Source organism: Anomaloglossus baeobatrachus, chromosome 2 (genome assembly GCF_048569485.1).
Source record: "Anomaloglossus baeobatrachus isolate aAnoBae1 chromosome 2, aAnoBae1.hap1, whole genome shotgun sequence".
In the NCBI taxonomy this organism is placed as follows: Eukaryota; Metazoa; Chordata; class Amphibia; order Anura; family Aromobatidae; genus Anomaloglossus; species Anomaloglossus baeobatrachus.
The window spans coordinates 192,722,497-192,749,964 of record NC_134354.1 but is presented as its reverse complement, the minus strand read 5'-3'; the positions used below and the strand labels follow the sequence as shown (position 1 = coordinate 192,749,964).

Genomic DNA, 27,468 nt, shown 5'->3' with positions numbered 1-27,468 from the left:
GGGTGTTTGTGGTTGGATGTGGGGATTGTTATAGTTCGTGACGCCACCCATGGTTGTGGTGATTGCACCACCGCTGCTCAGTGTGGGGGTCCCGGGGATGGTGATGCGGAGCAGCCAGGTGTTGTGTTGCCCCTCCGTGGGTAGGGGTTGGTGATCCCGGGGCCCGGTGATGAGATGTAAAGTGTAGGGCCTGGAGGGCGCAGGGACGCGGGGGCAGCGCTGTGCCTTGCGGCACTGTGGTACTCACTCAGCCTGACACACGGACACAGTTTGTACGGTAAACCAACGGCTGGTAGGACGGTCCCACAGACGGCTGCACCTGCACTCCCGGTAGGTGACGGTGATGTCTCTCTTCCTTGCACCTATGTTGACTGATGGTAGCGGTGGATTCCCTCCGGTTACCCGCTCCCCGGCTGCAATCTGGGCCGGAGGAGCTCTACACTTTGCCCGCAGGCGCTGGCCCTGGGGAAACTGGTGCCCTGGCGGTGGCGGTGTCTCCCCGGTTCAGGTCGGGCTGTTGCCTTCACTCGGGACTTGGTTGTTGGGGGAGCTGCGTCCCCGTCACTGACGGATTTGGCAAATCTGGCGACTCCTAGCCTTGCCGGGGTCCGAGAGGCCCCTGCCCTGGTGCTGACTGTCCTTCGGAACACTGCTCCAGACCACCGGGCACACAGCCAACGGGGTCCTTCCAGGAACGTCCAAACGGTCCCCCTCCAGAGAATCACCGCCGTTGCTGACCTTGCTGTTCTGGCCCTCACAAAGCTGGACCCTTCAGGCTGTCTTTCTCTTCTGTCACTTTACTTGCTTTTCCTCCTTTTACTACTTTCACTTTCACTTTCTTAACTCCTCTCTTAGCTCCTCAACTTCACTCTTGCCCTCCCTGGGCTCAACTCCTCACTCAAGCTCTCCCTGAGCTCTTCTGCCTCAAGCCCTGCCTGGGCTAATCTGCTGTTCACTCAAGCTCGTCCCTGAGCTATCTGCCTGGTTACTTCCCGCCTCCAGTGTGGTGAGCTCCTCGGTGGGCGGAGCCAACCGCATGGCCCACCCCCTGGTGTGCATCATCAACCTCTGGAGGAAGGCAACAAGGATTTGTGGTTAGCTGTGATGTGCCTACCTGGAGTGTGGGGTGTGGTGGTATGTGACCTGTGTCCCCTGGCTTGCCCAGGGCGACACACGTGTGTGTATGCATGTGTGTGTGCATGTGTGTGTGCTTGTGTGCATGCATGTGTGTGTCTGCATGTGTGCATGTGTATGTGTGTGCATGTGTTTGTGTGTGTTTGTGTGTATATGTGTGTATGTGTGTGCATATGTGTGTATGTGTGTGCAAGTGTTTGTGTATGTGTGAGCGCGCGCGTGTGTGTGCAAGTGTGCGTGCATGTATGTGTGTGTGCGTTCATACATGTGTGTGCGTGCATGTGTGCGTACATGCTTGTGTGTGTGCATGCTTGTGTGTGTGTGTGCATGTGTGTGTAGAATGGGAATAAAAATGGATGTTTCTGGGAGAAGTGACACATCGAGAGCCAATACAATAGCAGAAATATTTATTACGATGGGAAGTATATTGGATATACACACTATATACAACCAAACCTAGGGGCAGGGCCGTATTTGCCACTAGGCACCCGTGGTCCCGTGCCTAGGGCGGCACGTTGCGGGGGGCGGCACTTTCTGGCAGCAAAAAAAAAAAAAAATTTTTATAAATTTTTTTTTTTTTTTTTTTACATCCCCGCCCCCCGTCCCTCCCTCCGTTACACTCAACTGTGTTCCGGGGGGGGCGCACTTCTGCTGTCTATTTCAATACATTGCGGGCGCCAGGCATAGTGAGCTGACTAACCCCGGAAGTTCCATGGCCTGCACTTCCGGGGTCAGAGGCGCGCGGGCGCGACATTCAGCTGACTGCCCCGTGCTGCAGCGTCCAATGCTGCAGATGACACATGCCGTGGAGGAGGACGCGTCTGAAGCTGGAGCCAGAAGAGGAGCCAGCCAGAGCAGGGCAGCGGGCACCGGAGCAGGTAAGGCAGAGGCAGAGCCTAGAATGTATGGGCTCCTTACAGGTTAGTTGATGATCGTTGCAAATTGCGATGCCTCTTTTTGTCCACTGTAATCATGCAAGGGGAGGCTGGGGGGAGAGAGGCTGGGAAGAGAGGGAGGCTGGGAAAAGAGAGAGGCTGGGGGGAGGCTGGGAAGAGAGAGAGGCTGGGGGGAGGCTGGGAAGAGAGAGAGAGAGGCTGAGGCTGGGAAGAGAGAGAGGCTGGGAAGAGAGAGGCTGAGGGGAGGCTGGGAAGAGAGAGAGAGGCTGAGGCTGGGAAGAGAGAGAGACTGAGACTGGGGGGAGGCTGGGAAGAGAGAGAGGCTGAGGCTGGGGGAGGCTGGGAAGAGAGAGAGGCTGGGAAGAGAAAGAGGCTGAGGCTGGGGGGAGTCTGGGAAGAGAGAGAGAGGCTGAGGCTGGGAAGACAGAGAGGCTTAGGCTGGGGGGAGGCTGGGAAGAGAGGCTGAGGCTGGGGGGAGAGAGGCTGAGGCTGGGGGGAGGCTGGGGGGGAGAGAGAGGCTAAGGCTGGGGGGAGAGAGGCTGGGGGGAGAGAGAGGCTGAGGCTGGGGGGAGAGAGAGGCTGAAGCTGGGGGGGAGGCTGGGAGAAGAGAGGCTGATGCTGAGGGAGTCTGGGAGGGGGAGGCTGATGCTGAGGGAGGCTGATGCTGAGGGAGGCTGGGAGGGGGAGAGTGAGGCTTGGAGGAGGGAAGCTGATGCTGAGGGAGACTTGGAGGAGGGAGGGAGGAGGGAGGCTGATGCTGGGGGAGGCTGGGAGGAGGGAGGCTGATGCTGGGGGAGGCTGGGAGGAGGGAGGCTGATGCTGGGGGAGGTTGGGAGGAGGGAGGCTGAGGCTAGGGGAGGCTGGGAGGAGGGAGGCTGATGCTGGGGGAGGTTGGGAGGAGGGAGGCTGAGGCTAGGGGAGGCTGGGAGGAGGGAGGCTGAAGCTGGGGAAGGCTGGGAGGAGGGAGGCTGAGGCTGGGGGAGGCTGAGGCTGGGGGAGGCTGGGAGGCTGAGGCTGGGGGAGGCTGGGAGGAGGGAGGCTGGGAGGAGGGAGGCTGGGAGGGGGAAGGTGAGGCTTGGAGGAGGGAGGCTGATGCTGGGGGAGGCTGGGAGGAGGGAGGCTGATGCTGGGAGGAGGGAGGCTGATGCTGGGAGGAGGGAGGCTGATGCTGGGAGCAGGGAGGCTGATGCTGGGGGAGGCTGGGAGGAGAGAGGCTGATTCTGGGGGAGTCTGGGAGGGGGAGGCTGATGCTGAGGGAGGCTGATGCTGAGGGAGGCTGGGAGGGGGAGGGTGAGGCTTGGAGGAGGGAAGCTGATGCTGAGGGAGACTTGGAGGAGGGAGGCTGAGGCTGGGGGAGGCTGGGAGGAGGGAGGCTGAGGCTGGGGGAGGCTGATGCTGGGGGAGGCTGGGAGGAGAGAGGCTGATGCTGGGGGAGGCTGGGAGGGGAAAGGTGAGGCTTGGAGGAGGGAGGCTGATGCTGGGGGAGGCTGGGAGGAGGAAGGCTGATGCTGGGGGAGGCTGGGAGGAGGGAGGCTGATGTTGGGGGAGGCTGGGAGGAGGGAGGCTGATGTTGGGGGAGGCTGGGAGGAGGGAGGCTGATGCTGGGGGAGGCTGGGAGGAGGGAGGCTGATGCTGGGGGAGGCTGGGAGGAGGGAGGCTGATGCTGGGGGAGGCTGGGAGGAGGGAGGCTGATGCTGGGGGAGGAGGGAGGCTGAGGCTCGGGAGTCTGGGAGGAGGGAGGCTGAGGCTGGGGGAGGCTGGGAGGAGGGAGGCTGGGAGGAGAGAGGCTGATGCTGGGAGGGGGAAGGTGAGGCTTGGAGGAGGGAGGCTGATGCTGGGGGAGGCTGGGAGGAGGAAGGCTGATGCTGGGGGAGGCTGGGAGGAGGAAGGCTGAGGCTGGGAGGAGGAAGGCTGAGGCTGGGGGAGGCTGGGAGGAGGAAGGCTGAGGCTGGGGGAGGCTGGGAGGAGGAAGGCTGATGCTGGGGGAGGCTGGGAGGAGGGAGGCTGATGCTGGGGGAGGCTGGGAGGAGGGAAGCTGATGCTGGGGGAGGTTGGGAGGAGGGAGGCTGATGCTTGGGGAGTTTGGGAGGAGGGAGGCTGAGGCTAGGGGAGGTTGGGAGGAGGGAGGCTGAGGCTAGGGGAGGCTGGGAGGAGGGAGGCTGAAGCTGGGGAAGGCTGGGAGGAGGGAGGCTGAGGCTGGGGGAGGGGGAGGCTGGGAGGAGGGAGGCTGAGGCTGGGAGGAGGGAGGCTGAGGCTGGGAGGGGGAAGGTGAGGCTGGGAGGAGGGAGGCTGATGCTGGGGGAGGCTGGGAGGAGGGAGGCTGATGCTGGGAGCATGGAGGCTGATGCTGGGGGAGGCTGGGAGGAGAGAAGCTGATGCTGGGAGCAGGGAGGCTGATGCTGGGGGAGGCTGGGAGGAGAGAGGCTGATGCTGGAGGAGGCTGATGCTGGGGGAGGCTGGGAGGAGAGAGGCTGATGCTGGAGGAGGCTGATGCTGGGGGAGGCTGGGAGGAGAGAGGCTGATGCTGGAGGAGGCTGATGCTGGGGGAGGCTGGGAGGAGAGAGGCTGATGCTGGAGGAGGCTGATGCTGGGGGAGGCTGGGAGGAGAGAGGCTGATGCTGGAGGAGGCTGATGCTGGGGGAGGCTGGGAGGAGAGAGGCTGATGCTGGAGGAGGCTGATGCTGGGGGAGGCTGGGAGGAGAGAGGCTGATGCTGGAGGAGGCTGATGCTGGGGGAGGCTGGGAGGAGAGAGGCTGATGCTGGAGGAGGCTGATGCTGGGGGAGGCTGGGAGGAGAGAGGCTGATGCTGGAGGAGGCTCATGCTGGGGGAGGCTGGGAGGAGAGAGGCTGATGCTGGAGGAGGCTCATGCTGGGGGAGACTGGGAGGAGAGAGGCTGATGCTGGAGGAGGCTCATGCTGGGGGAGGCTGGGAGGAGAGAGGCTGATGCTGGGGGAAGCTGGGGGAGAGAGGCTGAAGCTGGGGGAGGCTGGGGGGAGAGAGGCTGATGCTGGGGGAGGCTGGGGAGAGAGGGGCCAATGCTAGAGACAGAGGACAAGGGTTGAGGGATAGAGCAATGACAATATCGATGGGGGGGAGTGTAAGGGCTCAGAATAAGAGGGGCCAGCATTGGGAGCTCATTATGGAGAAGGGGCAGCATGTCTGGGCTCAGTATGGAGTGGAACAATGTAGGGGAGTCAATATCAAGAGTGGGGTAGTGTGTGTGTGGGGGGTCTCAGCATAAGCGTTAGTGTGGTGGTCTTAGGATGAATGGGGCAGCATGGAGGTGACATTATGAAAAAGAGGAAGGCAGCATTAGGAGCTCATGGAGAGGGGCAGCATGCACGGGACACTGAGGAGGGGGCAGCATGCATGGGACATTGTGAGGAGGGGGCAGCATGCATGGGACACTGTCAGGAGGGGGCAGCATGCATAGGACACTGTCAGGAGGGGGCAGCATGCATGGGACACTGTCAGGAGGGGGCAGCATGCATGGGACACTGTCAGGAGGGGGCAGCATGCATGGGACACTGTGAGGAGGGGGCAGCATGCATGGGACACTGTGAGGAGGGGGCAGCATGCATGGGACACTGTGAGGAGGTGGCAGCATGCATGGGACACTGTGAGGAGGGGGCAGCATGCATGGGACACTGTGAGGAGGGGGCAGCATGCATGGGACACTGTGAGGAGGGGGCAGCATGCATGGGACACTGTGAGGAGGGGGAAGCATGCATGGGACACTGTGAGGGGGCAGCATGCATGGGACACTGTGAGGGGGCAGCATGCATGGGACACTGTGAGGAGGGGGCAGCATGCATGGGACACTGTGAGGAGGGGGCAGCATGATGTGAAGACAGTGTGCAGATCATATTTCATAATTGAGGAAGGTGTGGTGGGTATAATTTATAAGGGAGGGCAGTGTGTAGTTTATTAGGGGCAGTGTGACAGTCACAGTATATAAGTGGGGACGGTGGGAATATTTTATACTCATGCTATGTTTTGATGTGCCCGTGGTGATTCCCATTGGGGGGGGTTAGTGCCCTTCGTTTCTCATTGATACTTTTTCAAGTGTTTTACAGAGTAGATCTGCCTTAAACAGATGTCGTGTGCGAAAACTCAGTTTTACGTTGTCAATAAGGGGCGCGACCACTTAAAGTGCCTAGGGCAGCACGAAGGCAAAATACAGCCCTGCCTAGGGGTGTAAATGAGAATTCACATTTTAGTGTTTTTTTTATAGAAATATATGCATAATGTACATGTGTTCTTCCTATGCCTGATGTATTCACTCATTTAAAGTGACAGTCAAACATTTAAAGATAGATTAAAGAAGTTATCCACTATTTTTAAACTGATGGCAGCAGATGGCCAGAAATGCTCAGTTCCAGAGATGCGCTGCCAACTGATAGTGTCCGCGGCCGGGTACTGCACATCCGCCTCCCATTGAAATCAATAGGAGATGGATTTGCAGTACCTGGCCACGGCCACTATCAGAAGTCTGGACCCCAATTCCGGCTACCTGTTGCCACCACCAATACCAAGAACAGCTGATCGGCGGGGTGTGGGGTGACGGACCCTGACCAATCAGACATTCATGACTTTTCCTAAATATAGGCTATCAATGTAAAAGTTTTAGCAACCTCTTTAAGCAATGGTAATTTACCAAGACTAAAAAATAACTTATGATATTATTATATATGATATGTTTTTAATTGATTTTTAATGCTGTATTTTCTGTTCTAGGATTGGTGATGGAGGTCCCATGGTATTGTAGTGCCAGTGAGCCATCAGGAGCTACAGGGAACTGCATCCTATCAGAGATGCAGGGCCTACCCCCAGGGACACAGAAGACCAGTGCCGGTAACACCAAAACACCCATATAAATCCCTGTTTTTCTCTCCCCCAAAACTGGTGACAGGCTAGGGTTGGACCCAATGGATGGCCACCTAGGGTTGGAACTGATACAGTCCACTAGATAACAACCAGGGAGGAGGAGCCAGACAGTCAGTAAGTGGAAGTGAAAGGAGATGGACGTAACGGTACTGACGGGAGAGTGTAGCAGTGACCTGTCAGGCTCAGGCATGTGGTTGCCAAGGGAGTATGGTGGAGTACTCTCGGAACCATAGCACCGATGGGGTGCAGAGCCCTAGGTCAGGAAAACGCTCCAGGTAGACCTGATAAAATCTGTATGGTGAGGGGACCATCGAGGACCTCACCAACCGTAGAGTTAGGGGCACAGCAGTGACGGGAGAACCTGGGACCTGGAACAGAGAACCGATCCAACAGGGTTCAAACTGCCTGCCGTATGGATTAAGACTGAAAGACTACCAGGAGGGGACCCCCAGATGCTCCAAGCCACGGGGACTCACCAACCAGAGACAGGTGCAGGGGAAGTAAGCCACCAAGTAACCACACCAGGACTGGAACTAAGGGGACCAGTGGTGAAGACCAGCCTCCATCGGGTTGCAAGCAACATCTTTGTGAGTAAAGAACCAGTTACACTGCAATCCCTTGTGTGGTCTACCTTCTTTCCGCGCCCCAGTATTATCAACGGACATAAACAACAAACACCATCATCTATCCTCTGGGGCCTGACGCTACTTGCGGAGGGCCCAACATCCAGGCTGCCATTATCAGCCCCAGCAGTGAGAGATTGTGCAGCGGTGGCTCCATCCATATAGCCGCAACCCGCAAGTGGTGTCATGACAAAATCTTTATTAATAATACCTGTTAATATCCCTCTTTTAAAAGTAACCACCCAGGCTCACGGAACCGGGCACCGGCCGTTACACCTGTGACACTTCCCAGTGAAACCAGGCCCGGAACCAAGTACGCCATAGCCCTGGGGTGCGACAGTGTTAACCTTGATCCCGCGTCTCTGCCTGTTCCTATTTGAAATTAATTTTTCACTTGTCTATATCGCACTATGGTGGGAATTATTCACTGTGTTTATCCTGCATGTGTTTGACCGTTGAATTATAAAAATGGATGTTATTCTATGCCATTTTTTGAGATACATGTGCCGCCCCGCGACAGCCGATGGGCTGCTCGGATCCGGATCTGCAGTGGCTCAAGGGGTCTCCGGACCCAAGGCGGGATCGCGCAGCAGCTCGAAATGAAAAAGGGGGAAAAGATATTTACAAAAGGGGGTGAAAGGATTGGATCGTGTTCGTGACGACACCCACGGGTCGTGGTAAGGCGGGATACCACCGCTGCTGCATTTGGGGGAGAGCACCCGGGAGCGATGGGATGGCAGCTTGTGATGTTAACCCCTCCGTGGGCAGGGGAATGGTGTCCCGGGGCTCGGTGATGGACTGGCTGGGGACCCGTCGAGAGTAGAGGGGCACAATGCACTCACACAGTCCAGAGATGCTGATACTGACACCAGGTAAACCAAAGTCCTGAATGCCTTGCAACCTTTGGGTGAGCACACTGGGTCCGTGCCCTTTTGGTGTTACTGGTTGGTCTGAAGCCTTTGGTCTTCTGACATTAGTCTGTGAGTTTTTGCTTAATTTCTGGAGGATTTTTATTCCTCTTTTTGGTGTTTTTTATATATATACACATATATGATATATTAGTGTAGGGACCCACAAAAATGAGGATCCGTGACGTGGATTGTGAGCTCTCCGTACTATGGACATATTACCTACCAATACCTCATATATTTATTTATTCTTTTGCACAGAATATTTTATACAGGATGCAGCCAGGCCTCTTTATGTTAGGCCTTGCATGCTATATATACTCACTGTCCCTGCATGGAGCACATATTTAGTACTGGCGCAGCCCGCTTGCATCTATTGTGATGAGGCGTAACTAATAGGCTGCTTACCAGATACTGTGAACCTGCATGTGTGAACAGTGACCTATGCAAGCCACAAGTGTGCAATTTTACCATCTTCCTTTGCACCTGGGATGTCTCCATTTAATGGAGGTCTTGCTGCATCCTGGCAGTGCATTAGGCTTTTTGGCCTTGGGCAGTTTGCATCTTCTGCCATTAGTCTGTGAGTTTTTGCTTAATTTCTGGAGGATTTTTATTCCTCTTTTTGTTGGTCTGAAGCCTTGTCCCGTGGCATTGTGTTTCCTCTGTGTGGATCCCTTTCGCCTGAAACTACTCGGGTCCCGCTCACCTGCATGGCTAGTGTCGCGGGCGGAGGAGGGGACGCTGCGCTCTCCTACTGCTCGGGTCCGGCCACGGCTGCTGCTGCTCGGTGGTGGCTCGAGCGGTGGGCCGGATCCCGGGGACTCGAGCGGCGCTCCTCGCCCGTGAGTGAAAAGGGTGGGGATTGGATGGTGGGGATTTGGTTATTGTCCGTGACGCCACCCACGGTTGTGGTGATATTGGTGACACCACCGCTGCTTTAGACGGGGATCCCGGGAGCGATGACAGGGAGCAGCCTGGATGTTAGTTCTCCCCTCCGTGGGTAGGGGGTTGGTTGTCCCGGGGCCCGGTGATGGGGTAGGGATGGATGGCAGGCGGGTTACGGGGCCTGGTGAGGTGCAGGGTCGCGGGGGCAGCGCTGTGCCGCACTGCACAGTGGTACTCACTCAGCCAATGATGAGGACACAGTTCTCGGTAAAACACATGGCTGGATGGACGGGTCCCACAGACGGCTGCGGTGTTGTTTCTCCCGGCAGGTTGATGGTGACTGCCTTTCCCTGCACCTGTGTACTGTAAACGGTCCCAGTGGGTTCCCACCGGTAACCCGCTCCCCAGCTTGGATGGTTGCCGAAGGAGCCCTTTTGCCCGCAGGCTCTGGCCCTGGGAACTTTAGCCTTGGCGGTGACTGTGTTTCCCTCTCTCGGTTGGACGGTTGCCTTCTGACGGGACTTGGCTACTGGGAAACCCAGGAGGTTCCCTTCGCTAACGGATTTGGCAAATTCACGGCGACTCCTAGTCTTGCCGGGGTCCGTAAGCCCTTGCCGGATGGTGCTGGCTTCTCTTTGCGTACCGGTCCGGTACCGCCGGGCCACCGCCCGTCCACGGTCCTTATGGCTAGCTCCAATAGGCCACTCCTGCAGACGGTCACCACCGTCTGCCAACCTTGCTGATCCGTCCGGGCCGCACACCCGGACCAACTTCAGTCTGCTCTACTACCACTTTCCTTCCTCTCACTTTCACTTCCCTCACTGAACTCTCTCTACTCCTCAACTCATCTGCCTGCTTTTCCCGCCTCCAGGACTGTGAACTCCTCGGTGGGCGGGGCCAACCGCTTGGCCCACCCCCCTGGTGTGGACATCAGCCCCTGGAGGAAGGCAACAAGGGTTTTTGTCTGACTTTGGTGTGCCTGACCGAGAGTGTGGGGTGTGTAGGTGTTGTTCTCTGTGGCCCCTGGCTTGTCCAGGGCGCCACACTAGCAGGGTGAGCTTGCTCTCAGGGTTCACTCTTGGGATTTTCTGGACGGATTTGGGAAGTCCTATCCCCCTCGTTGCACTAGTACCCCGATTTTGGAGCGGGTGGAGAACGGTTCGTGAAGAGTCCGTCCTCGTCAGGTGAATTACTGGGCTGCATAAAGCTCCTTCCCAGCCTAGGGTCCGCGTACCCCGCCGTGCCCTTGCCCCTGCCCGGTTGTAGCACAAGGCCGCCAGTCTGCCCTCCGTGGCAGTACCGTGCCCCCCTGTCACTACCCCCTGCGACTGGGGTTCCAGCTCCTTCCAGGCCAGGCCAATGTCTGGCACCTGGGACGGGTACAGGAACCCAGCTCTGCAGCGTGACCTTGTCCTGTCATGGCTCACTGACACTCTCCGACAACTCTGACACTTCTGGCCCTCCTTCTACCATCCCCCCATCTGGGTGGCCCTATTCCCCTCAGGCCGCCCAATAGGTGTCTGGTGGGTGTGGTGCAGAGTGTTCCTCAGGATTTGTGTACACCTGTTCTTAGCAACAGCAAAGAGACAGGACCCATAACCAAGAAGGAGCGGGTACCATGCAGAAGGGCAGATTGCAAGGCACCCTTGTGACGACCTGATAGGCCAGGGCATCACATACAGAAGGAATTTATTATACAGAGAACTAAAAGTTGCCATTGTCGGCTATTCTAAAGATGGTGTAAATCAAAAGATTTTTATAGGTCATTTTTCCTTTGACCTTCCAGTGCCCTACCATTTTCACATTCAGGCATAACAACGTTTTATAATATAGTCACAGATGGATGATATTTCTTGGTTACCTCCATATCCTCTCTTGTGATATATATGTTGGTATTTGTGCCGTCATTTGACAAAGCTTGCTTAATTTTTTCAGATATTTCATTAAAAATAGGATTGTCTTCACTTTTTGGGTGGTTCTCAGCCTCCACCTCAGCTCCATCCTCCTGTTTCATCATGAGTTTTCTTGATGAACCCAGTTTTCTTCCTTTTTGTCTTTTTCGATCCATGATTTAAGATGTTTATACACCTATTTGTAATAGAAAGTAAAGGGTTGTAATTACAGCTTAGTGGTGCGCATTATAGTCAGACTGAAACATTTAATTTTTTTATATATTAATATGCATGTCATAGGCCACAGAAAGCTTTAAAAGGATTACGAAGTTGAGAAAACCCATTAATACCTGATCCATGAAATTGTAACTACAGGCACCCCCGTCTCTTAGCAGAATGAATGAGACTTGGCTCCTTAATTTTATTTATATAGTAGACTGAATTCACAATAATTTTAGGAATTCTGTTATTCTATTTCATATTAGGAACCGAAAAATGCAGCTCATGCTAGTGATCAGATCCATTAGATGGAGTATAATAATAGGGTCCGTCGGGGTTGCATTATTTTACTTGAGTGAATAGTGATGCAATCATAAACCTAGCCTACAGCTGATGCTTTAAGGTCTCATCAGTTTTTCATAGGAAATTATCTTTTTATAATTTAACCCATTATTAAACTTGACCCCTGCAGATGCTACCAAAAACCTCTTCAACATCCTACATTTTCAGGAATGTTAAGACCCCCCATACACATTAGGCTAGGCTGCTGATATCAATTGAATAGGCCAACATACGTATTGTATCGGGGCCTCCAACTCTCCTAAGGCAGATGATGTCAGAGGGTGGGGAGGTTCTGGACCTTGAAATTTCAACTCACAATTCTTTTGTTCTCTGGGAGATAAGCCACTGTCAGAGGAGATATTTACAGAGAACACATGTAATCAGCTGAGGCAAGCGTTACTGTATATAGGGAAATTGTTGGCATTGGAGCCTATGGGTGTATTTGAAAACCCAAGAGTACCATTAGTGTGCTGAGAGCACAGAGCACAGGACGGGAGGACGCTGACCGGAGCATCGGGGGAATGAGGAAAGAGGTGAGGATGGAGCAGTGTTGGAAAGAGGAGAGAGGTGAGCACTTGTTGTGTTTTTTTTTTTTTATAAATCAGTGAGTACACGGTGGCCAGAGGCCTGGGGGGCTGGCTGCATGATACATGGAGGCCTGACGCTGGCTGCATGATACATGGAGGCCTGGAGAGCTGACTGCATGATACATAGAGGCCTGGGGGGCTGGCTGCATGAAACACGGAGGCCTGGGGGGCTGGCTGCATGATACACGGAGGCCTGGGGGGCTGGCTGCATGATACACGGAGGCCTGGGGGACTGGCTGCATGATACACGGAGGCCTGGGGGCTGACTGTATTATACACAGAGGCCTGGGGGACTGGTTGCATGATACATGGAGGCCTGGGAAGCTAGCTGCATGATACACATGGAGGAGTATGGGGCTGTACAATACAATATGAAGGTTTTTAGGGCTGCATTATAATACATATAGGACTATGGGGGCTATATTATAATATATGGAGGACTATGGAGGCTACCTTATACATGGACTATGGAGGTGCATTATAATATATGGAGGACTATGTGGTGCAGTGTAATATATGGAGAACTATGGGGTGAATTATAATATATGGAGAACTATGGAGTGAATGATAAAACATGGAGAACTATGGGAAATTCATTATAATAATTAGAGGGCTATGACGTCTATTTTATACATGGAGGACTATGGGGGTGCATTATAATATATGAAGAACTATGTGGTGGAATATAATATATGGAGTTTTATGGGGTGAATTATAATACATGAACTATGGGAAATGCATTATAATACATGGAGGACTATTGTCACGCTCCCCGGGTCCCCTGCGCTGCCCCCCGGCTCACCTGTCATGCTCCCCGGCTCCCCTGCCTCGCTTCCCGGTTCCTCGGTCCGATCACCGCCGCTCCCCGCTCTCCAGCATCCATTGCCGGCGCGTCCCCGGCGTCCTGGTCCCCGCTCCCGGCGCCCGTCGGCTTCTCAGCCCCAGCCCGGCCCTGCTGCTTCCTCCTCTCAGCTTCCTGCTCTGGCTTCTGGCACTCGGGCCGCACGCATGCGCATTAGGGCGCGCGCGCGGTCATTGACCCTTTCTTAAAGGGCCAGCGTCCATTAACAGGAAATGATGCAAACAGGTACAGGGTATAAAGGGGTTTAATGTCCAAATGGGCGGGGCCTGATCTTCGTGTTTCTCAAGCTAGGAGTCAGGTCTCCTTGTGTTCCTGAGATACTCACCTCTCTCTCTTCCTAGAGCCGAGCCTGCCTCGCCATCCGGTCCTGCCGAATCCCGAACCCCGAACGCTGCCTATCTGCCATCCTGACAGTCCGTACCATCTCGGATCCCTGCGGTGACCCGTCATCTCGCTCCAAAGGTTCCGGACCCCGCCTGACATCTTCTCGGCTTCCGAACCTGAGCTCCGTCACCCGGACTACCTTCAGTGACTCCGTGGTCCCAGGGACTTCTCCGCTATACTCTTGTGCACGGACTGTTCTGCTGTCTATAGTGCTCCAGCTACCGAACCCCTTACCATCATCAAGGAGTTCGGCCCAGTGGATCCACCTCCTGGGTCTGCCCGTCCACCTGGCCCTAACAGTAAGATCAGGCCATGGATCCCGCTGAAGCACTAGCAGCCGTACAGGAGGAACTCCAACGCCAGCGTGAGACTCAGACCCGCATGCTGCAATTTATGTCTTCTGTGGACGCCCGCCTGAACACGCTACAAGCGGCAGTTACGTCTTCAGCATCCCGGGCTTCCACTAGTCAATCCACGGCTCCAGCTCCCGTGGCGACTTCTTCGGATGCTTCCAGACTTCGTTTGGCCTCACCACCCCGGTACGCCGGAGACCCCAAGACCTTCAGGGGATTCATAAACCAATGCTCCCTCCACTTCACGCAGCTGCCGCATTTGTTTGCCTCCGACCAAGCCAAGGTCGCCTTCATCATGTCCCACCTAGAGGGTGAGGCACTGGCATGGATGAACCCCTTGTGGGAGAAGAGGGATCCTGTGACCACGAACATCCAGGAGTTCCTGCAGGCATTCCGTGGCACCTTTGACGAGCCCGGACGCGCCTCCGCGTCTGCTTCATCCCTTCTCCGGTTACGTCAGGGGACTCTGACGGTGGGTCAATACGCAATCCGGTTTCGCACCTTGGCTTCGGAACTCGGGTGGAATAACGAGGCCCTAACCGCCGCCTTCTGGGAAGGACTCTCAGGGCGAATTAAAGATGAGCTGGCGGGTCGTGACGTGCCGTCCACCCTGGATGCCCTGATTGCCCTTGTGACTCGAGTGGACATTCGCTTTCAGGAGCGATCCAAGGAACTGTCCCGTGAGAGACGTCCGGTATGGCATTCCTCTCCTCCGCAGAAGCCCTCCGTACTGCAGTCAACGGCATCTGGGGCCCCCGTCCACGAGCCCATGCAGATCGACCGAGTGCGGCAGTCTGAACAACGTCGAGCCGAGCGGTTCGCCAAGGGCCTCTGCTTTTACTGCGGAGAGGGCACACACCTGCTACGCTCCTGTCCAGAGAGGCCGGGAAACTCCAAAGCCTAGGGTTGGTAGGAGAGGCCACCCTAGGTGCTGGGACTCTCTCAGACCCGGTTACGTGGACTGTGCAAGTGACAACGGGAGAGACGCGGTTCACGGCTTAGGCGTACCTCGATTCTGGGGCCGCAGGCAATTTCATCCAGCAGGCCACGGTGGACAAGTACCAGGTGCCGGTTACTCCACTCGACAAGCCCCTCGTGATTGCCTCTGTGGATGGGAGACCCCTCTCTGACACCATCTCCTGGATCACCAGGCCGGTCGAACTGCGTATCGGTGCCCTGCACACCGAGAACATCGCTCTCTACGTCCTCCCACACATGTCCCATCAAATCTTCCTGGGACTTCCCTGGTTACGGACACACGAACCATCAGTCAGCTGGGGCACTGGTGAAATCACCCGATGGGGCTCTTCGTGCCATGATAAATGTCTGAAGACCATACAACCCATCCGACGACCGCCGGTTCCAGAGAACCTACCGGGACTGCCCTCGGCCTATTGGTCCTTCGCGGACGTCTTTGATAAGAAGGAATCTGAGGTTCTTCCGCCACATCGTCCTTACGATTGTGCCATCGACCTGCTCCCGGGAACAACACCACCTCGAGGACGGATATATCCATTGTCTCCAGCCGAAACAAGGGCCATGTCTAATTACATCACAGAGAGCCTGGCAAGGGGATTCATTCGGAGATCCTCCTCTCCTGCTGGAGCAGGCTTCTTCTTCGTGAAGAAGAAAGAAGGCGACTTACGCCCATGTATAGACTACCGGGGATTGAACCAAATCACCGTAAAAAACAAGTACCCTCTGCCGCTCATCCCCGAATTGTTTGACCGGCTTAGAGGAGCTCGTGTGTTCACCAAGTTGGATCTTCGGGGTGCCTACAACCTAGTCCGCATCCGCTCTGGGGACGAGTGGAAGACCGCGTTCAATACTCGCGATGGACACTATGAATACTGCGTGATGCCCTTCGGCCTGTGTAACGCACCAGCAGTCTTTCAAGAATTGGTGAACGACGTTTTCCGGGACCTTCTCTACGTCTGTGTGGTGGTGTATCTGGATGACATCCTTGTCTTCTCTCCGGACCTCCAGACCCACAGAGAGAACGTGCAGCTGGTTCTGCAAAGACTGAGAGAGAATCGTCTGTACGCCAAGTACGAGAAGTGTGTCTTTGAGCAGTCTTCTCTCCCCTTTCTGGGTTACATCATCTCCGATACCGGACTGCAGATGGATCCAAAGAAGGTCTCCTCCATTCTCAACTGCCCTCTGCCCAGGAACTCGCGGACGCCTATATACATCACATCTTCCGCTTGCATGGCTTTCCATCACACATCGTATCCGACAGAGGAACTCAGTTCACCTCCCGCTTCTGGAGGGCTCTATGCAAACATCTGGGAGTGACTCTGGACTTTTCTTCTGCCTACCATCCTCAGTCTAATGGCCAAGTGGAAAGGGTCAATCAAATCTTGACCTCCTTCTTACGTCACTACGTCAACGCCCATCACGACGACTGTTCCACGCTTCTTCCTTGGGCTGAATTCTCCCATAACCACCACATCAGTGAGTCGTCCTCCAGCTCTCCCTTCCATGTCGTTTACGGACTTCAGCCCTCCGTCCCATTGCCTGTATCCCCTTCTTCGGACGTCCCTGCTGCTGATACTGTAGCCCGTGACTTTGCAACCATTTGGGACTCTGTCAAGGCGTCCCTTGGGCGTGCTTCCCTGCGGATGAAGAGACACGCAGACAAGAGATGTCTGGACCCTCCGTGTTTCTCTCCTGGAGACCTAGTCTGGCTTGCTTCCAAGTACGTCCGATTGAAGATACCATCCTACAAGCTGGGTCCTCGCTACATCGGGCCGTTTAAAGTCCTCAACAAGATCAATGAGGTCTCCTACAAGCTACAGCTCCCGGCCACGATGAGGATACCCAACTCCTTCCACGTCTCCCTGCTCAAGCCGGTTGTCCTTGGTCCCTTCTCCGCTGCTGCCAGTTCGGCTCCTCCTCCTATTGCCGATGACGACATCTATGCGGTAAGGGATATCGTGGCCATGAAAACCGTACGGGGCCGACAGTTCTTCCTGGTGGACTGGGCAGGGTATGGTCCTGAGGATAGGTCCTGGGAACCCCGGGAGAATGTGGGTACTCCGCTGATCCGTGCCTTCCTGTCCCGGTTGCGGGGAGGGGGCGTGGGGGGGGGTACTGTCACGCTCCCCGGGTCCCCTGCGCTGCCCCCCGGCTCACCTGTCACGCTCCCCGGCTCCCCTGCCTCGCTTCCCGGTTCCTCGGTCCGGTCACCGCCGCTCCCCGCTCTCCAGCATCCATTGCCGGCGCGTCCCCGGCGTCCTGGTCCCCGCTCTCGGCGCCCGTCGGCTTCTCAGCCCCAGCCCGGCCCTGCTGCTTCCTCTGCTTCCTCCTCTCAGCTTCCTGCTCTGGCTTCTGGCACTCGGGCCGCGCGCATGCGCATTAGGGCGCGCGCGCGGTCATTGACCCTTTCTTAAAGGGCCAGCGTCCATTAACAGGAAATGATGCAAACAGGCACAGGGTATAAAGGGGTTTAATGTCCAAATGGGCGGGGCCTGATCTTCGTGTTTCTCAAGCTAGGAGTCAGGTCTCCTTGTGTTCCTGAGATACTCACCTCTCTCTCTTCCTAGAGCCGAGCCTGCCTCGCCATCCGGTCCTGCCGAATCCCGAACCCCGAACGCTGCCTATCTGCCATCCTGACAGTCCGTACCATCTCGGATCCCTGCGGTGACCCGTCATCTCGCTCCAAAGGTTCCGGACCCCGCCTGACATCTTCTCGGCTTCCGAACCTGAGCTCCGTCACCCGGACTACCTTCAGTGACTCCGTGGTCCCAGGGACTTCTCCGCTATACTCTTGTGCACGGACTGTTCTGCTGTCTATAGTGCTCCAGCTACCGGACCCCTTACCATCATCAAGGAGTTCGGCCCAGTGGATCCACCTCCTGGGTCTGCCCGTCCACCTGGCCCTAACAACTATGGGGGTGTATTCTACTATATGAAGGGTTATGTGGGACCCTTTATACTATATGGAAGGCTATATGGGGGCCATTATAGTATTTGGAGAACTATATATGAGGGGTGACAAAGATACAAGCATGGTATGGGGACATTTTGTGCTGAGGGAAAAAGGCTCTTTCCCTCAGCACCCAGCTTTCCCATGCTCTGCTATACATCTTTTCTCAGCACCCAGGTTTCCCATGCTCTGATATGGGAAAGCTGGGTGCTGAGGGAAAGATGTATAGCAGAGCATGGGGAAGCTGGGTGCCGAGGACAAGATGGATATCAGAACATAGGAAAGCAGGGTGCTGTGGGTAAGAGCCAAGTGTCAGAGTCATTATCCCGTACCCCGAGGGTCAGTGTCATTATCACTTACCCCAACTGTCGGTGTATGTGGAGGGGGCCCAGGTCCAAACTTTGCACCAGGGCCCATCAAACTCTAGTTACGCCATTGGGTTGATATGGCCATTTCCGGCACCTGGCGCTCTGGTGACAGTAAAAGGCACATAGCTGGTGAAGTGCGTGGGTGAACACTGCCATTTTACTGTCCTCTCTCTGTTTTGATGTTCAGTGGTGTTGCCCCATGGTGTTAATGTGGTGGAGGGAGACAGGAGAGACAGGTGACACTTAAATAGTAAACCAGATGAACTTTACTTAATAAGCAGCCAAAAGGATGTTGCCACAGTTCGATTAATATGTACAGATGACACAGCTCCAAGAACAGTGAGATAGCAATGAATACAGAAAAACAGTCACATGTGAGGCGTAATGACAACAAGCTGCCTATTGATTGAGGTAGATTCTCTTTTTGCACTCCTCCCCTACTAGTGGGATTTATGTCATTCCCCTTTATATTTTGACCAATGTACTGTAATGTGATGTTTTAGAAGATTCAATAAATGTTTACATTTTAGTGGATATTGTGTACTGCAATTTTATTCTTTTTGCTGGTGATATTATGAATAAGGGGCACATTCGCGGATTTTGATTGACGGAGAAACAATGATAGGTTGGGTATTATCTTTCCATGTTTCTGACCCATAAAATAATGCTTGATTAATTATCTTTTTTCTAATAAGGCACTAATTAGCATAGAAACAACGCACTTTATAAATCCTTTTTTTATAACATTAATTTTTTAGTTTACCATTACACAAGGCTGGTTAGCCATGAAATTTTGAAATACAGATGTGAATGTTGTGTCAAGTGCCTTGTCCTCCACACCACAATTCATTATATGACCATAATTGCATCCCCCACCCTACAATTCATTATATGGCCCTCATAGTGTCCTCCCTCACCCCATAATCCATTATATGGCCCTAATTGTGTCTTGTCACCTCCAACCCACAACTGATTATGAAGCTATCAGGGACTCATGATAAATTGTGCGGGGAGGACACAGGACAGGGATAAAGGCTTTGTGCGCATGTTGAGGATTTGCTGCATAAAATTGTGCTGCATATCTTGATGTGTCAACAGGAAGAACATTGCATAAATACACATTTTTTTACATGCGTTTCTGTTGCGTGTTTTTCCCTACTCATTAGTATGGCTGAAATACGCTGCAAAAACCATGCAAGAATTGACATGCTGCAGATCTGAATCTGCTGCAAGGAAAAAAAATAAGCAACGTGTGCATGAGATTTCAGGAATCTATTCTGCTGGCTTGTAACTGTAAAATGCTGTATATTTTCCGCTACAAAATCGCAATGTGTGCACATAGCCTTAAAATTAAGAGACTGATTAATTTATATTTATGGGGTAGCAGAGATTATAGTTAATGGAGGGCACAGTGCTGGCTTATTTACCACTTTAAATTCTGAATGCTGTGTGGCTAATTGTATAATTTATAGTCTGGTACATATTTATATTCAGGGGCGAAGTATGGGGAATTTTTTATTCAGGAGGCAAATGTATGAATACAATATATGTGATCTTGATATTTTCAGGGATGCACTGATCAGTGTGACAAGCCAAGTTGTGGCTGGAAGATGGTGACATGAAGGTCTGACCAGACAGAGAAGAAACAACCAAAAATTAATCAGATGAGAGGTCAGCGGTAAGTAACTTTATGAGAATATTTATTCTATATTGCATGATTTTGAGTAAAGCTGTTATATGTTAACTCCCTTAGGTCACATTCTCATATTCGTGTGATATGTCCGTGTGTTGCCAGATTTTTTTCTCAGATGGCACACTGCTCCTAGAGCTTCAAAGATCCATTCACATATCTGTGAAAATCATGCATCCGAGAATGAGATCTGTGAGACTCAAGTGTGCTGCCCCCAAGCGTGTAGCAGCCGGGCTGCTCGGATCCAGACCCGCTGTGTGGCTCAAGGGATCCTCCAGACCCGGGGGTCATGCGGACACGCCAAATGAAAAGGGGGACATAGTTGTATGGGCTTGGCCGTATTCAGTTCGTGACGCCACCCACGGTATGTGGTGAAAAGTGGCACCACCGCTGCTTTTGTGGGACACCCCGGGGGAGATGTAATGGCAGCTGGATGTTAGCCCGTCCATGGGTAGGGATGGTTGCCCCGGGGCCCAGTGGCTCTGTGCAGGGAATGGCGATGGCAGGGGCCTGCGCACCCAGACGTACCAGGGGATGTTTGATTACTCACAGTTGAATAAATCACACGAGTCTTTTGGTAAGGCCTAAGCCACACGGCGAGAAAATCGGTGCGAGTGGAGTGCTATAAAACATCCCATTCCCCTCGGACCAATTCTAGCCTATGTGACAGCACACATGAGCGATTATTTTCTCAGCCCTAATCGGACCGAGAAAACAATCGCAGCATGCTGCGATTGTAAGCTGAGACTCTTTCTCTCGCACCCATTCAAGTGAATGGGGCGAAAGAAAAATCGCACTGCACTCGCGGTACACCGGTGTACTGCCAGTGCAGTGCGAGAATGGCAATAGGCGACTACGGAGAAGAGAGAGACAGAAATCCCTCCCTCCCCTCCTGAGTGCCGGCCCGCCCCCCGCAGCTGAGGTCTGCTCACATGATTGGAGCTCAAATGCAGGCAGACTCGTATGACACTCGGCTCCTGCAGTACTGCCAGCGTGAGCCGAGTCTCATGCGAGCATCGCAGTAGTGCCCCGTGTGGCCCCAGCCTAAACCAAGGTGCTGGTGGCCGGCCGCCGCAGCCAGTTGTACTCTGGTCCCCCACCCGGGTTGGTGGTCGCCGTCTTTTTCCTCTGCACTGTGTTGGACTTCCCGGTATGGAACACGGGAGTCCGCTCCCAGCTTGTTGTGTACCTGAGGAGCTGTGCCCGCTGACGCTGACCCGTGGGATCTATCGGGCCCTGGCGGTTGCCCTTTCCCTCTCGGTGGGTGATTGTCTGCTTTTGGGACTTTGGTTGCGACAGGAAGTAAAATCCTGCCCTCAATTGGTTAATTAGCTAGGCCGTTGGTTCCGGTCCTGTCTTCAGGGTCCAAGTACCCCCTCTGTGCATGGTTTCCGGGTTGGTTCTCCGATGTTGGTACCGGTGGGCTCCAACCCTGTCCCAGTCCACCTCGGATCTCCGGCTGACGTCTTCCCGTCGCCTGCTGACGAAGACCACCGTCTGCCACCTAGCCAAGGCACCAGGGCTCCAACCCTGGCGCCAGTCAACTTGAGCTTCACCTCCGCTGGAGCTACGCCTAGCCCCAGCCTCCACTCCTCTCAACTTGAACTCTAGACTTAGACTGATCTGAACTCTACAGTTTTCCCGCCCCGGGCTGTCTAGACCCCTAGGTGGGCGTTTCCTAACCACCTGGTCCCGCCCACTGGTGTGCCTGTCTTGCCCTGAGGGGCGAGGCTAGGGTTTCAGGTCGGCTGTATGTAACCCTGTGAGGGAGGGTGTTATGCAGGGGCCTCATGTGTGACTACTTGGTTTTGCCAGGGTGTAAAGGGGGTAGGGGGTGATTTGAGAGTTGCTGTATCCCTTTAAGTACTTGAGAATTCCACTTTAACCCCTTACTGACTTATGATGTACATTTACATCATATACCAGCTTCCTGACATTTTTTTGGGCTTGTAAGACCACATCTTTCCCAGTGTATGACGGTTGTTATATTCAGCCATCATCTGCTCTTAAAGCCGCAGGTGGAGTAAAGCTCCACCCGTGGCTGTTAACCTGTTAAATGCCATTGTCAATCTCTAAAGATATCACAGTCTGCAAGCAGAGGTGTACATCATTCTATATACCCTTCAGCATTCAATTACAATACTAAATATATAAAAATATATATCAAAACGAATAGTGAACATTTTATTTTATTCTATTTAATACTTGGGGCAGAGTAATTAATTCTCTTCTTTTTTTCACACTGTTATAGTTTCTGTCAAGTTAACACTCGTTTCTTTTTGTTTAAATCCCAGATTAATAATAGCCTTTAAAAAATTAATATCTTTGGCTCAGATTTTAATAGTACACACTAAAACATTGCAATAACATATTGTAAATTATGAAATGAAGCCAAAACATAGTATACAATACAAAAAGACTTGCCCAAGGTAATAAAATAACATTCAGACAATGGCGCCATTTACAAGGCTCTTGGCAGAGAGATAATGTGAAATAAATTGAGATATAGTAAGTTGTGTTGTAATAGAGAGTGTAAACATTGTTGTATCAGATGGTTTTAAAATTTGTCATTTTCTACTAAATGAACCCATCATCATTACATAGAAATGATATCATACTGTATGACTTGGTAAAAGTAAATGAGAGTCTTACACTTCAGTTATTCCTTACTCTAATATAAACCCCCAGAAGTACATCACCTCTGAAACATTTTAACTGAACCAAACATAAGGCAAGGCTGGGGCTGGGAACTGAGGGGCAAATATAATAATAATAATAATAATAATAATAATAATAATAATAATAATCTTTACACATATATACGTATATATAAATATATATATATATATATATATATACAGTTAGGTCCAGAAATATTTGGACAGTGACACAAGTTTTGTTATTTTAGCTGTTTACAAAAACATTTTCAGAAATACAATTATATATATAATATGGGCTGAAAGTGCACACTCCCAGCTGCAATATGAGAGTTTTCACATCCAAATCGGAGAAAGGGTTTAGGAATCATAGCTCTGTAATGCATAGCCTCCTCTTTTTCAAGGGACCAAAAGTAATTGGACAAGGGACTCTAAGGGCTGCAATTAACTCTGAAGGCGTCTCCCTCGTTAACCTGTAATCAATGAAGTAGTTAAAAGGTCTGGGGTTGATTACAGGTGTGTGGTTTTGCATTTGGAAGCTGTTGCTGTGACCAGACAACATGCGGTCTAAGGAACTCTCAATTGAGGTGAAGCAGAACATCCTGAGGCTGAAAAAAAAGAAAAAATCCATCAGAGAGATAGCAGACATGCTTGGAGTAGCAAAATCAACAGTCGGGTACATTCTGAGAAAAAAGGAATTGACTGGTGAGCTTGGGAACTCAAAAAGGCCTGGGCGTCCACGGATGACAACAGTGGTGGATGATCGCCGCATACTTTCTTTGGTGAAGAAGAACCCGTTCACAACATCAACTGAAGTCCAGAACACTCTCAGTGAAGTAGGTGTATCTGTCTCTAAGTCAACAGTAAAGAGAAGACTCCATGAAAGTAAATACAAAGGGTTCACATCTAGATGCAAACCATTCATCAATTCCAATAATAGACAGGCCAGAGTTAAATTTGCTGAAAAACACCTCATGAAGCCAGCTCAGTTCTGGAAAAGTATTCTATGGACAGATGAGACGAAGATCAACCTGTACCAGAATGATGGGAAGAAAAATGTTTGGAGAAGAAAGGGAACGGCACATGATCCAAGGCACACCACATCCTCTGTAAAACATGGTGGAGGCAACGTGATGGCATGGGCATGCATGGCTTTCAATGGCACTGGGTCACTTGTGTTTATTGATGACATAACAGCAGACAAGAGTAGCCGGATGAATTCTGAAGTGTACTGGGATATACTTTCAGCCCGGATTCAGCCAAATGCCGCAAAGTTGATCGGACGGCGCTTCATAGTACAGATGGACAATGACCCCAAGCATACAGCCAAAGCTACCCAGGAGTTCATGAGTGCAAAAAAGTGGAACATTCTGCAATGGCCAAGTCAATCACCAGATCTTAACCCAATTGAGCATGCATTTCACTTGCTCAAATCCAGACTTAAGACGGAAAGACCCACAAACAAGCAAGACCTGAAGGCTGCGGCTGTAAAGGCCTGGCAATGCATTACGAAGGAGGAAACCCAGCGTTTGGTGATGTCCATGGGTTCCAGACTTAAGGCAGTGATTGCCTCCAAAGGATTCGCAACAAAATATTGAAAATAAAAATATTTTGTTTGGGTTTGGTTTATTTGTCCAATTACTTTTGACCTCCTAAAATGTGGAGTGTTTGTAAAGAAATGTGTACAATTCCTACAATTTCTATCAGATATTTTTGTTCAAACCTTCAAATTAAACGTTACAATCTGCACTTGAATTCTGTTGTAGAGAATTCATTTCAAATCCAATGTGGTGGCATGCAGAGCCCAACTCGCGAAAATTGTGTCACTGTCCAAATATTTCTGGACCTAACTGTATATATATATATATATATAATATAAAGCTGAGTGTATGTGTGTATGTATGTATGTGTGTGTATGTCCGCTAAAGGAATCAGCACCGTCGCATTTACAATCACGAAATTTTGCACAGACACCCCATGTGACTCAGGGAACGTCGACATAGACTATGTTTTGATGGGAAAATGTAACCCCGTGCTTTACAGTTACTCTCCAGTTACTCTCCAAAAAACCTGCCTCCATTAAAGTGAATGGAGCTGTGAGCTATAGATTATTATTAGCAGCTGTGATTGGTTGCTATGGGAACGAAATAAATTGTTAGTATAAGAAGCTTATGTGTGAGGTAATATGATGTCGGTGGGGAGACGAGATAGGAAGAGACAGACAGACATAGGCAAAAACAGAGTAAGAGGCAGACAGGGAAAGAGACAGACAGAAAGAGACAGACAGACAGGGAAAGAGACAGAGAGAGACAGACAGCCAAAGGGACAGTCAGAGACAAACAGAAACAGACAGACAGGGAAAGAAACAGGCAGACAGGGAAAGAGACAGACACAGAGACTGAAAGGGAAAGAGACAGACACAGACAGGGAAAGAAACAGGGAAAAAGACAGAGACAGGGAAAGAGACAGAGACAAGGAAAAAGACAGGGAAAGAGACTGGGAAAGAGATCGAGACAAGGAATGAGTCAGGGAAAGAGACAGGGAAAGAGCACAGACAGACGGGGAAAGAGTCAGATGAGGAAAGAGACAGACGGGGAAAGAGACAGATGGGAAAAGAGACAGACAGGGAAAGAGACAGGGAAAGAGACAGAAACAGGGAAATAGAAAAAAAAAACAGAGAAAGAGCCAGAGACAAGGAAAAAGACAGGGGAAGTGACAGAAAAAGAGAAAGAGAGAAGTAAAGAGACAGGGAAAGATACAGGGAAAGAGCAGCGACAGATGGGGAAAGAGACAGCTGGAAAAGAAACAGACAGGAAAAAAGAAAGACGGGGAAAGAAACGGACGGGAAAAAGAAAGACTTGGAACGAGACAGACAGAGAACAAGACAGACGGGGAACGAGACAGACGGGGAACGAGACAGACGGGGAACGAGACAGATGGGGAACGAGACAGATGGGGAACGAGACAGACAGACACGGGGAAAGAGACAGACAGACACAGAGATAGAGACAGACAGACACAGAGATAGAGAGAGACAGACAGACACAGAAATAGAGAGAGACAGACAGACACAGATAGAGAGAGAGACAGACACAGAGATAGAGACAAACAGACACAGAGATAGAGAGACAGACAGACACAGAAATAGAGAGAGACAGACAGACACAGATAGAGAGAGAGACAGACACAGAGATAGAGACAAACAGGGAGACTGATACAGAGACAGACAGAAAGATAGACACAGACAGACAGAGATAGACACAGACAGAGAGATAGACACAGACATACTGACAGACATGGATACAGACAGAGACACACATGGATACAGACAGAAACAGAGACACACATGGATAGAGACAAACACACAGGGAAAGAGACAGAGAGACAGACACACAGAGACAGACAGGGAAAGAGACAGATAGACAGACACACAGAGACAGACAGGGAAAGCGACAGACAGAGAGACAGACACAGACAGAGAGACAGACAGAGACAGATAAAGACAGACACACAGAGACAGACAGATAGAGACAGACACAGACAGAGACAGGCAGAGACAGACAGATACACACAGACAGTCAAAACTATGAATTAACACATGTGGAATAAAAGACTTAACAAAAAAGTGTGAAACATTGGATAATATGTCTTAGATTCTAGGTTCTTCAAAGTAGCCACCTTTTGCTTTGATTACTGCTTTGCACACTCTTGGCATTCTCTTGATGAACTTCAAGAGGTAGTCACCGGAAATGGTCTTACAACAGTCTTGAAGGAGTTCCCAGAGATGCTTAGACCTTGTTGGCCCTTTTGCCTTCACTCTGCGGTCCATCTCACCCCAAACCATCTCGATTGGATTCAGGTTTGGCGACTGTAGAGGCCAGGTCATCTGACATAGCACTCCATCACTCTCCTTCTTAGTCAAATATCCCTTAAGCAGGCTTTACACGCTTTGATTTTGCTACAGCGATCTGATTTTGTGACGCACATCCGGTCGCTGTAGCGATCTCGTAGTGTGTGACTACAAGGAGCGATTTTGGATCGTTGCAAAAACGTCCAAAATCGCTCCTCGTTGACATGGGGGTCCGCTCCCAATTATCGATACTATCGCTTTCCCGTTGTTGTTCCTCGTTCCTGTGGCAGTGCACATCGCTGTGTGTGACCCCCGTAGGAACGAGGAACATCTCCTACCTGGCACCGGCCATAATGCGGAAGGAAGGAGGTGGGCGGGATGTTCGTCCCGCTCATCTCCGCCCCTCCGCTTTCATTGGGCGGCCGCTCAGTGACGTCGCTGTGACGCCGGGCGGACCGCCCCCTTAGAAAGGAGGCGGTACGCCGGTCTCAGCGACGTCGCTATGCAGGTAAGTATGTGTGACGCGGGTGCGCGACTTTGTGCGCGACGGGCAGCGATATGCCCGTTTCGCACAAACAATGGGGGGGGGTCGCCTGCTAGCGATATCGGTACTGATATCGTAGCATGTAAAGCCACCCTTACACTGCCTGGAGGTATGTTTGGGGTCATTGTCCTGTTGAAAAGTAAATGATGGTCCAACAAAACGCAAACTGGATGGAATAGCATGCCGCTGCAAGATGCTGTGGTAGCCATGCTGGTTCAGTATGCCTTCAATTTTGAATAAATCCCCAACAGTGTCACCAGCAAAGCACCCCCACACCATCATACCGCCTCCTCCATGCTTCACGGTGGAAACCAGGCATGTAGAGTCCATCCGTTCACCTTTTCTGCGTCGCACAAAGACACGGTGGTTGGATCCAAAGATCTCAAATTTGGACTAATCAGACCAAAGCACAAATTTCCACTGGTCTAATGTCCATTCCTTGTGTTCTTTAGCCCAAA

The 27,468-nt window shown here is 52.0% G+C and overlaps 1 protein-coding gene across 2 annotated transcripts in view; it reads right to left on the bottom strand.

Annotated features, from left to right (window-relative positions):
* Window positions 1–27,468, bottom strand: part of LOC142289165 (EF-hand calcium-binding domain-containing protein 4B-like) — a 150,877-nt gene that overhangs the window by 94,843 nt on the left and 28,566 nt on the right. For both annotated transcript variants that reach the window (XM_075333575.1, XM_075333576.1), the window contains exon 2: window positions 11,196–11,422. In XM_075333575.1, the coding sequence (XP_075189690.1) occupies window positions 11,196–11,402 (207 nt within the window). In that variant the 5' untranslated portion in view covers window positions 11,403–11,422. The remainder of the gene's footprint in view (window positions 1–11,195; window positions 11,423–27,468) is intronic.